The following is a 12011-nucleotide window of genomic DNA, read 5'->3' on the forward strand; positions in this document are numbered from 1 at the left end:
AAAACCATAGCTTTGACTAGGCAGACCTTTGTCAACAAGGTGATGTCTCTGCTTTTTAAGATGCTGTTGAGGATTATCATAACTTTCCTCCCAAAAAGCAGGCATCTTTTAATTTCATGGCTGCTGTCACCACCTGCAGTGATCATGGAGCCCAAAAAAGTCAAATCTGTCACTGCCTCCATATCTTCCCCTTCTATTTCCCAGGAGGTGATGGGACCAGTGGCCATGATCTTCGTTTTTTTATGTTGAGCTTCAGACCATTTTTTGCGTTCTCTTTCACCCTCATTAAGAGGTTCTTTAATTCCTCCTCAGTTTCTGCCATCAGAGTGGTATCATCTGCATATCTGAGGTGGTTGATATTTCTTCCCCCAATCTTAATTCCAGTCCAGCTTTCTGCATGATGTATTCTGCATATAAATAAGCTGGGGGACAATATACAGCCTTGTCGTTCTCCTTTCCCAATTTTGAACCAATCAGTTGTTCCATATCCAGTTCTAACCGTTGCTTCCTGTCCCACATATAGGTTTCTCAGGAGATAGACAAGGTGGTCAGGCACTCCCATTTCTTTAAGGACTTGCCATAGTTTGTTGTGGTCCACACAATCAAAGGCTTTTGCATAATCAATGAAGCAGAAGTAGGTGTTTTTCTGGAACTCTCTGGCTTTCTCCATAATCCAGCGCATGTTAGCAATTTAGTCTCTAGTTCCTCTGCCCCTTGGAAATCCAGCTTGTACTTCTGGGAGTTCTCGGTCCACATACTGCTGAAGCCTACCTTGGAGGATTTTGAGCATAACCTTGCTAGTGTGTGAAATGAGTGCAATTGTACAGTAGTTGGAGCATTCTTTGGCACTGCCCTTCTTTGCGATTGGGATGTAGACTGATCTTTTCCAATCCTCAGCATTTTAGGCAGTGAAAACACAAGGCTAACATTGAATAATTTATCACCTTTTCATGTTTGGTCCTTAATTTGCTGCCCAATGCGATTACCCCAGCTTTCCAAACGGTAGGGCTGGTCTTTCCTTCCCGCGTCACATTCCAAAAGAGAAGGCATTTAGTGAATTGGCTGTCGTTTTCTTGAAAGAACGCCAGCACCCCACACCATAAACGAGTCAAAGGATGTTTAATCGAATCCTGCTACAGAGTTGGGCAGATTGATGGCAGGACTGCAAAAGGCATTCAGAAGGATTTGTGACCTGCAGTGATGGGGCAGGAAGAAGGGGAGAGAAGGGGAAGGGAATCAGCGCCGTGGCGTTTCGCATTGATGCGCATGCATCAAAAGGTCGGTGCACCAAAGGCAGAATGCTCCCGTGCTGACACAGAAGGGGTTGTCGTTCGAAAAAAAATCACACGTGTGTTTCCAAATGATATTTTTAAAACAAGCTGCCTCTAAATCTGCGGATGCTAAAGCTTTGGTTCTCCAAAGATGCTGGGTGCTTCTGCGCTTTAATATCCCCAGACATCTGGAGGATCAAAGGTGAGACATCTGGGCCCTGAATGTCTCCCAGGGAAGGAAAATTAAGATAACGAGACAAGTAAGAATTATAAGGAGAACCTTACTGAATCAGACTGGCATCTAGTTTCAAACCAGCACCCTGTTTCCCATGGTGGCTGCCGCCAAAGACTTATCATAAACCCACATAGCATGGCTTGGAATTAAAAGCCTTCTCGTCGTTTGATCCTCCAGCAACCCGTATTTGCAGGTAGAGTGTGACTGGACAGGGAGGATACATTTCGGAACTACCCTGTCTATTGAGAACAACATTAAAAAGCCTTGCTGGACGAGGCAAAAAAGTCCCATCAGGACAAGGCTTGGGGGAAACCCAGAATGTTGGACTACAGATCCCAGAATCCCCCCAGCCATTAGTCAAAAAAACTTTGACCTTTCTCTCTGCAACCCAGTCTAGCACCCCGTTTCCCCAAGGTGGCCAACCAGATGTCCCCAGTGGGTGCCACCGATGTCTGGATACGATCCTCCCTACACTCAGAAACAGCTATTGAGCGGCCGACTATTTTTCAATACAGCCATTCTATTGTACACCTAATAAGCGCCCCCCCCCAGTTTATCCCCACCCTCTGTGCTCATCCAGACTGGCCTTAAAACTGTCAAAACCATCGGCTGTGACTGTGTTTTAAGCAAAGGTCATGGCTCTCAAACGGGGCTCCTCCCGTTTTGCACCTCGCAGAACGATCTTTCTCCTGATGACGGACTGAAGTCACAGCTGGATTACAGAAGAGGCAAATAAATCTCTCTCTCTCTCTCTCACACACACACACACACACGCACACAAGTTAGGAGCTGCTAAAATACAATGTGTCACCCTACCACCCACACCCCTGGATAGGGTGGACTACAATACCCATGATCAGAAAAACAACTCCCATCCTCTGGGCAACAGCTCCCATCATTTTGGTAGCGTAGACCCACATATTTGTCCAGGGGTCTGCAAAGACCTCTCGGGGGTTGCCCAGCGGTGGCAGGGGTCCGAAAACCACTGCTGTAAGTTGATGCCATTGTGCTTGTAGAACGGCTTTGTGTCTGTGTGTCTGTCCTGAATTTCCTAACCCCAAAGTTTAGCAAAAAAGGGAACATAATGGCCTCTGGTCATTTAAAAAACCTGGGAGTAGCAATCTAGGCCCTGAAAAGGGTATTGGATTCTTTTGCAGCACCCACATGTCAGAAACGGAGGGGAACAGGGTGGCCGTGTTTTCTTCTGTAATTTCAAGCTGTCAAGTTGATTCTGACTTAACTGTGATTTTTTGCAAGGTTTCCTAAGGTATACAGTGCTCAGAAGTGCTTTACCCTTCCCTTCCTCTGGGGGCGCTGTGGGGCTGTGCAGCTTGCCCAAGGCTACCCAGGCTGGCTCCTCTCCCAGGAGGCACCGTTGGGGGGAATCGAACTCGCAATCTCTGGCTCCACAACCTGGTAGTCAACTCCCTGAATTACCCAGCCAGCCAACTTTACAGCTCCTCTGTTTGAAGCAGGCTGTTTCATGCTCGGAGAGGCACTATAAGTCAGAAGAACTGTCCTATTTAGATCTAGGTTAAAGATAACCTCCAAATGCAGTTACTATTGGGGGGATAATTGGTTCAGTCATACTATGAGTGAAAAGGGTCTTGGAATGTTTGTAGATTAAAAGCTGAACATGAGCCAACAGGGTGATGCGGCTGCAAAAAAAGCCAATGTTATTTTAGGCTCCATTAACAGCAGTATAGTCTCCAGATCCCATGAGGTATTAATCCCCATTTATTCGGCACTGGTGAGGTCTCATCTGTGTCCAGTTCTAGACACCACACTTCAAGAAGGATGCTGACAAACTGGAACAAATTCAGAGGAAGGCAACAAGGATGATCAGAGGACTGGAAACGAAGCCCTAGGAGGAAAGATGGAAAGAACTGGGCATGTTTCGCCTTGAGAAAAGAACACCGAGGGGAGATATGACAGCATACTTGAAAGGTAGTCCTACAGCTAGGAGCAGGATCTGTTCGTGATCCTCCCAGAGTACAGGACACATAATAATGGGATCAAGCTACAGAAAGTCAGATTAAGCTGACTATTAGGAAAAACTTCTTAACTGTTAGAGCAGTACGACAATGGAACCAATCGCCAATGTTAAAGCAGTATGACAACGGAACCAATGATCTTGCAAGGTGGTGAGTGCTCTAACGGAGGCATTCAAGGAAAAAAAAAATGGACAGATCTGCTTTGATTTGGCTTCCTGACTTGAGCAAGGGGGATTGGGCCCGATGGCCTTACAAGGCCCCTTCCGGCTCCATTTATTCTAGGATTCTATGAAGCTGCCTGTCGTCCACCATGTGCAGCAACCTCCACAACAGACCGAACAGGCAAGGCCCCCCAGTCTCCCCCACTCCGACAAGACGCATCGGACGTCGGCCGGAACGCGCCTGACGATTTCCACTTTTCCTTCCATAAATCACGCCTGCGGCAAAGATGGCTCGTATCCTGCCATCTTCGCCTCCTTTTCCCGGCGCTCCGTAAATGGCCAGCGTGCGTTCCAATCTGCAGTCTAACCACATCAGGGAAGGAGGCAAGGCTGCCCGGCTCTCTTGTAAAGCTATAATTGGTTGCCTGCCAGAGAAAGAGGAATACTCGGAGTGCATGAGAAGTAGGGTGGCTATATTGTAGTGGTGGTGGGCTCCCTTTCTCACCCTCTGCCTGCCTGGACTGCCTTCCCTCTTTCCTCCCTTTCGGTACATATTTCTGAGAAGGTTGGGAGGTTCTGATCCACCCCAGTGACTGCAAAGACAGAAACCGAGAGCAGTTAATTATTATTATAGCCGAATGAACGGAGGCATAAGGGTGCGATTGTGTGTGTTTTTTTTTGTAGTCAGCCAGGGAGCATGCAAGAGAGACAGTGCATCGCTTTCCCTGCTATTCCTGGACTCTGAGGGGTGGCGATGGAGTGGAATGGGATATATTTATCAGCATCGGTTGGTGGCAGTGACGTGGGAGGGGTGGGATGAATGGGGGGGGGAGAAAGCAGGGTGCTATCTCCCCTCTTGGGGAGAAGGCGTGAAAAGAGGAGGGACGGCAAGAACGAGCCTGTTTCGAAAACATTTTGCCGAAGACTTCCAGAAATTTAAAGTACCGAAGCCCCCCCCCCAAAAAAAAACCCTCCAGGAAGCTGATGGCAGAAATTCCAGCCCCCCTACATACTGCGGGGATCACAGGAGAGGGGAAATGTTTTTATCAATTGAGTTCTCTCTTCATTTATGCCACCTACCGTCCTTCTATCAGAACTGGGAAAGCCAGTTAGCATCATTCTGGATCTTAATACCTTCCATTCTTTTGGAATCCCATCGTCCCCATGCTGCTTGGGGATGATGGGAACTATAGCCAAACACATCTGGTACAGAAGAGGTTGAACGAATATCAGGGAAGATCTTCAGAACCATTACAGGGGCCTAAGTGGCCCTGGAAAAAATATATATACTGGAGCAGAAAAAAGCCAATCAATTCCAAAGTATGATTTTCCACTTAGAATCAACCAGATAAGGCAAAGATGGCCTATATATAATCTAGCAGGGACAAGAATACAAGGGGAATAGGCACTGACTCACATTAAGTACATCTGGTTTGCTGACTGCTATCCAGAGCTCACAAATGCCACTTGCACAGTTCTGAATGTGGGTTAAAGTCCTTTAGCTGCCCATCAGAAGGGCAGAAGCTCGGAGAGCAGAATAGCTTCAAGTTCTCCAGAGTAGTCCACCCCTTTTTCTCTCGTTAACGGGCACTTACAGTCTCAATAACCTATCACGAAACATTACTGGGAGCATGGCTAAAAAGTGTCATTACTTACAATTGAACAGCAAATGGACCAACGTGACTGCTTTCGACAACAGACTGCTGCTTACTGCAGAGAGGGAAATAAACAAAGCAGAGAGGTGAGGCTCTGCTTCAATTCAGAGCCAGGGAAGGAAAGGACTGTTTAGGGCTGGAGATACTGACCGTCACCCTGGCAAGGAAAGGTCCCTCCTGGTGAAACAAACTACAAGAAACAAAATTTCCGCCAGCAATTTTAGATCTGCCTAAGAAATGTTCTCTTCTCTCCTTCCCTCGCAGGTTATCTCCTCCTTCTTCACCATGTCCCGTCGTCTCTCTCCTCGTCTGAAGGCTTCAGCCCTTCTCCTGGCTTTGTTCCTGCCTTCACCGCTGGCGACGGTGGACGACCATTCAGGCCTGCCGGGGGGCGGGAGAGCATCCGCAGACGGGGGTAACCAAAGCGCTAAATGCCAGGAGGCTACAGAGTGTCAGGAAGGGGTGATTCTCCCCGTGTGGCTTCCCCAGAACCCTTCCGTGGGCGACAAGGTAGCACGGGCCATCGTGTACTTCGTGGCGTTGATCTACATGTTCCTGGGCATGTCCATCATCGCCGACCGCTTCATGGCCTCCATCGAGGTCATCACGTCGCAGGAGAGGGAGATCACCATCAAGAAGCCCAACGGCGAGACCACGACCACCACCATCCGCATCTGGAACGAGACCGTCTCCAACTTGACCCTCATGGCGCTGGGCTCGTCCGCCCCGGAAATCCTCCTCTCCATCATCGAGATTGTCGGCCACGGCTTCCACGCCGGGGACATGGGGCCCAGCACCATCGTTGGCAGTGCCGCTTTCAACATGTTTGTGATTATCGCCGTCTGCGTCCACGTGGTGCCCGAGGGGGAGGTCCGGCGCATCAAACACCTGCGGGTCTTCTTCGTCACCGCCGCCTGGAGCATCTTCGCTTACATCTGGCTGTACCTCATCCTGGCCTGGTTTTCTCCTGGGGTTGTGGAGTTATGGGAAGGCCTGCTCACTTTCCTTTTCTTCCCGCTTTGCGTGGTTCAGGCGTGGGTGGCCGACCGGAGGCTTTTGTTCTACAAGTACGTCCAGAAGAAGTATCGCGCCGACAAGGCCCGAGGCCTCATCATCGAGACGGAGGGGGACAGCGGCTATCCGAAACTGGACATGGAGATGGACAACTCGCTGAAAGAAGGGACGGAAGGGCTGGTGGACGGCGGGAAAGACCAGGACGACGAAGCTCGCCGAGATATGGCTCGCACTTTGAGGGACCTCAAGCAGAGGCATCCGGAAAAGGACATGGAGCAGCTCATCGAGATGGCCAACTACCACGTCTTGGTCCAGCAGCAAAAGAGCAGGGCCTTCTACCGCATCCAGGCGACGCGGATGATGATCGGGGCGGGGAACATCCTCAAGAAACACGCGGCCGACCAGGCCCGCAAAGCCATCAGCATGCAGGAGGTGCGGCCGGAGGAAGACGAGTCGGTCACCAAAGTGGGCTTCGAGCCGGCCCACTACCAATGCTTTGAAAACTGCGGCTCCGTCGTGCTGACCGTGGCCCGGAGAGGAGGGGACCCTAGCCGCGTCACGTTGCGCGTGGACTTCCACACCGAGGACGGGACGGCCAACGCCGGTTCGGACTACGAATTCGCAGAGGGCACGCTGGTCTTCAAGCCCGGAGAGACGCACAAGGAGGTGAGGGTGGGGATCATCGACGACGACATCTTTGAGGAGGACGAGTATTTTTACGTCCATCTCAGCAACGTCCGGGCTTCCTGGGCCGAGCCGGGTCCCGAACCGCCGCCCAAAGCCTCCCTGGGGCCGTCCAAGATGGCCACCGTCACCATCTTTGACGACGACCACGCCGGCATCTTCACCTTCGAGGGGGCTTCCATGCGGGTGAGCGAGAGCGTGGGCGCGGTCCGCATCAAGGTGCTGAGGACTTCCGGGGCACGCGGGCGCGTGGCCATCCCCTTCCACACCATCGAGGGCACCGCGAAAGCCGGAGAGGACTACGAGGAGGTGGCTGGCAAGGTGGAATTCCAGAATGACGAGACCATGTAAGAGATGAGGAAATGGGGTTCGGGGTGTGAGAAAATGCTCCTCAAGTGGGAAACGGGGGGGGGGGAGACCGAGGAGAGGCACTCAAGTATGAGATAAAAATGATATGTGTGGAAACCCGGTGGATGATAGTGGTGGTTTTTAATTGCTCGAAGCAGAGCTGGCATAAAGCCAGAGTATCAGGGCATTTCTGGCCAAGGTGTCCATCATCATCAACACCACTACCATCGTCGTCTAAGAACTGCAAAGGGACCCTACGGATCATCGGGCCCATGATCCATTGTCCCGCCCCCTTCTTTGTCAGAGGATTCTGAGAATTGTAGTGCAAATAACAACCAACCTTACCCAAACGCTGGTCGGCTTGCCTTTCCCAAGCAGATAGGGTTCGGAGAGAGAGGTGGCAGAGCTGAGACGGGCTAAGAAAGATCCGATGTTATATGGGCATCGTGCTCAAGAACCCCCAAATCTGAAACTTCTCCCACCCCCAAAATTTGAAGCCTGCACTAGTTTTAGTACAATAGACGGTGACTTTCTTGAACGGGGCCTGTTTGGTGGTGGCACCAGTCATTCCTGAATTATCTTGTTTCAGAGCTTTGGCTGCTAATTACGTTGTCCGTGCGGCAAATATCAGCATCCAATTAGAGAAAAGCAATCAGATAGCGCTGGTCCTCCCTAAATTCTCAACCCGTTGTCTCCAGCAGGGGCGAAAGACGAGGGAAGGCCGACTTGACTCAGCGCCTTTGGGCTAAAGATTTAAAGAATTTTCTCCCTGCATTTTTCATGGATTAATTTAAGTTTTATTTCTGCTCGGAGTATTTGACGCCCCTGCAATAAGAATCCTGCCACTTTTTAATATGTTGTTTGTGAGTTTTTAATGGCTTTCAATTTGCTTTTCCGAGTATTTTCAGGGCAGGGTGGGAGAGCCTCCTGGGAATTTGCTTGAAGGGTGGGTGAGGAATATCAACAATAAGCAAGCAAAGCAGGCAGGCAGGCAGGCAGAGACTGAGGTAAGATATTTAGCACATGAGGGTGGAGGACACTGCATTTGCGGTAAGGCGTCTCCGTGCGCACGCGCATGCGCACAGACACATAGGCGAGAGAAGACAGGAATTTACTGAGAGAAAGAGAAAGAGAGAGAGAACAGTGAGATTCAAGCTTAGAAATTAGCCAGAATCATATTACTTTCATACTTTGGTCTACGTTTAGTGGTGTAAATTGCAATGATGTATTGCTCTTAGTTAGGAAGTCAGCCTTTGTATTCTTCATCATAGGCCATGTCATGCTTCAGGCACGCACTATACAAGCATGTTGTTATTACATGCCGTTAAGTCCCATCTGACTTACGGTGACCCATAAGAACGAGCAATCTCTAAAATATCTTGTCCTCAACTGTCCTGCTGAGGTCCTGCAAACTCAATCTTGTGGCTTCCTTTAGGGACTCAGCCCATCTCGTATTCGGCCTTCCTCTTCTCCTGCTGCCTTCCACCTCTCCCAGCATTATTACCTTTCCCAGGGAATCCTGTCTTCTCATGATGGGCCCAAAGTAGGGCAGTCTCTGTTTCAACATTTATGCTTCCAGAGATCATTCAGGCTTGATTTGATCTAGGACCCACTTCTTCGCCTTTCTGGCAGTCCTGGGTATCCTCAAAGCTCTCCTCGAGCACCACATTTCAAATGAATCCTTTTTTTTGTTTGTTCCAGTCATCTTTCTTCACTGTCCAGCTCTCAAACTCATCGTTAGCAATTGGGAATACATTACTGTGGATGATGGATAGCTCAGTGGTTTAGGTCTCTGGCTGCAGTGCCAGAAATTGGGAGTTTGATTCCCCTGCACTGGGCCTCCTTGACGGGGCTGGACTGGATGACCCATCGGGTCCCTTCCAGCTCTGCCGTTCTAAGAGTATTATTTGCTATCACTGGTATCATCATCTTGGCCCGGTTCAACACTTTACCTAACCAATCCACCTCCAATAATTTGCCACTGCCATTTACCAAGTTGCATCTCCCTTAGGGTAGAAAGGCAGAAAAGATTTTGGCCGCTATTGCTGTAATTCAGATAGAAATAAAATAGTTCATCTTTTATCTCAATGCAGAATTGAGGAAGGCGGTGTTCCTGATGTGCCGTTTGTTGTCCCGGGAGTGTTAAGCATGAAGGGGTAAACTCATCCAGCAGTTCAGTTTTCCTAAATGATCTTTATTTTTAAAATGGCCCGGGACCGGGGTGGTCTTTCCATATTGGACCTCTGCTGTTCGGCAGCAGTCCTTCAAACACAAGGTTGGCCTCTGTACGTCAGGAGATGCAACCGTGGTCAGAAGTGGAAACATTTTCTTTTCTTTTAATACTGTACAAAGAATCTTGGTCTGCCCATCTTTCATTCCTTTTTCAGAGACACAACTCGTGTCAGGCCTTCTCCATGGCTGGGTTAACAAAACAGGATGCTTAATCTGAATAGAGATGACTGGCACCAATATCGTCTAGGTAGAGAATCCGCTCTGGGTTTTAGTCCGAATGAGCTGGCCTTGCCCAAGGTGCCGGACCTCTGCTGGGGAGGAACCTCAGCCCTCATATAAAGTTTGGGCTAAAACACAGAACAGATCCCCTTTCCTATGAGTATGTCCGTGTGTCTCTGTTGAAAAGCTCCCGCTGCGACAATCAGACGCTCTCAGCCCTCAAGCCATCTCTCTTTCTAATAATGTCCTATATTGGATAAATTTGGCCTATATTGGGGGAGAAAGATTGGCATTAAAAGCTGAAGAGCTGGGCCATGAGGGGAAGGAGAAGAGCTGGCAACCTGGTAAGGATGCCCAAAGCTTTCCATGGAGGATAGGTTGGCCTGCCCATGAAGTGGGTGCAGGAGCAGAGAAGCATGGATAGAGAAGCGTATGTGTGTGCAAATGAAAGAGAGAGACAGCAAGCGACCGTGTGCAGGATTAAGGATTTACTTAGGGGGGGACCAAGGTGTGCCTTTCGGTTCGGGGTGGAGCAGAGGAAGAAGACACAGAAACCAGGAGCAGAGGAAAACGGGAGCTGCTGCTTTAAATTTGGAATTCATAGAATCATAGAAAAGTGAAGTTGGAAGGGGTCTGTGAGGCCATCAAGTCCAACCCCCTGCTCAGTGCAGGAATACCTTCAAAACGGATCTGCCAGGTGTTGATCTAAGTTTTTCTTGAATGCCCCCAGGGTTGGAACACTCACCAACTCCCGAAGTCACTGGTTCCACTGTCGTCCTGCTCTAACAGTTAAGAACTTTTTCCTGATATTCAACCGAAATCTGGCTTCCTTTAACTTGAGCGCATGGTTGCATGTCCTGTCCTTGGTTGAGAACAGATCTTGCCTCTCCTCTGTAGGACAGCCTTTCAAATACAGTGGTGCCTCGCATAGCGAGGTTAATCCGTTCCGGATTAACCTTCGCTATGCGAAAACATCGCTAAACGGGACTAAAAAAGCCATAGAAACGCATTGAACTTCGTTCAATGCGTTCCTATGGCTTGAAATCTCACCGTTAAGCGATGTTTCTTCCATAGCGCCGCCATTTTCGTGCCCTCGGTAAGCGAGGGCAGGGCGCGAAAATGCGGCGCGGACCTTCCGGCGGCCATTTTGGAACCGCCGATCAGCTGTTCTCCCCCGCTTCGTTTTGCGAAGATCACTAAGCGAATCGCTTAGCGATCATCGCAAAGCGAAAAATCGCCATAGGGGCCATCGCTGAGCGAATGCTCCAGCGATGGCCCGGACCCCCTCGCTATGCGAATTCATCGCATAGCGAAGCACTCGCTAAGCGAGGCACCACTGTATTTGAAAAGTGCAGTCATATCACCCAACCGTCTTCTTTTCTCAAGGCTAAACATGCCCAGTTCTTTCAGCCTTTCCTCCTGGGGCTTGAATTCCAGTCTTCCGATCATCCTTGCTGCCCTCCTCTGAACTTGTTCCAATTTGTTCGCATCTTTCTTGAAGTGTGGCATCTAGACCTGGACACCGTACTCCAGATGAGGCCTAACCAGTGCCAAATAGAGGGGGACTCAACATGTCTGTATACTGTCTGTCTTTCACTATTTTGCAATAGTTGCTTTCTGAAGGGGTCGACCTTAATAATGCCATAAATATCCACCTTTAGGATCAGCAAGGTAATCGTAAATTTAAGTGCGCAGATGCTTATTCCGACCATCTCTGCAGCGAGCTCTTCTGGCCAAGGGTCCAAAAATACAAGCAGCTCAACTGAGCCCACTGTAACAAAAGAGGAGCGGGTCTTTGGTAAAGGTAATGGCTCTTAATTGCCCATTCAAGAGCAAAGCACCCTCAGATACTTTGCTGTCCAACAGCGGGTGCTTGCAACAATATTAAAATATTCTGAGAAGGTCCGTTTCTGTTGTGAGGAGTGCAACTAAGTTCAGAGGAAACCCGGTAGCTTGGGGTGGGTGGTTCCAGAGTCCCTGCGGATTCAAATCCACGCAGGATTCAATCCTGCCCAACCCTGGCTCCAGGGCACCACGGCCTATGACGTCACAAATCCTGACATCTCCGGAAATGGGACTTGGCTCCCTTCATGGCAAACGCCACCCACAATCCCCTGCCAATTCAAGGCTCCTGTGAGTCCTGGCTCCATTACACCACCCCTCTGTACATTCTCAGAGGCACCCTTGCTTCAGGAGGA

General features: G+C 49.6%; 1 protein-coding gene across 1 annotated transcript in view; it reads left to right on the plus strand.

The window, feature by feature from the left end:
- LOC110083339 (sodium/calcium exchanger 1) overlaps positions 1-12011 on the plus strand; it is a 32199-nt gene that overhangs the window by 8106 nt on the left and 12082 nt on the right. Inside the window, exon 2 of the mRNA XM_020801725.3 lies at positions 5581-7361. Coding sequence (XP_020657384.3) covers positions 5602-7361 — 1760 coding nt within the window. The 5' untranslated portion in view covers positions 5581-5601. The remainder of the gene's footprint in view (positions 1-5580; positions 7362-12011) is intronic.

The sequence above is a fragment of the Pogona vitticeps genome, chromosome 15 (assembly GCF_051106095.1).
Source record: "Pogona vitticeps strain Pit_001003342236 chromosome 15, PviZW2.1, whole genome shotgun sequence".
Classification (NCBI taxonomy): domain Eukaryota; kingdom Metazoa; phylum Chordata; class Lepidosauria; order Squamata; family Agamidae; genus Pogona; species Pogona vitticeps.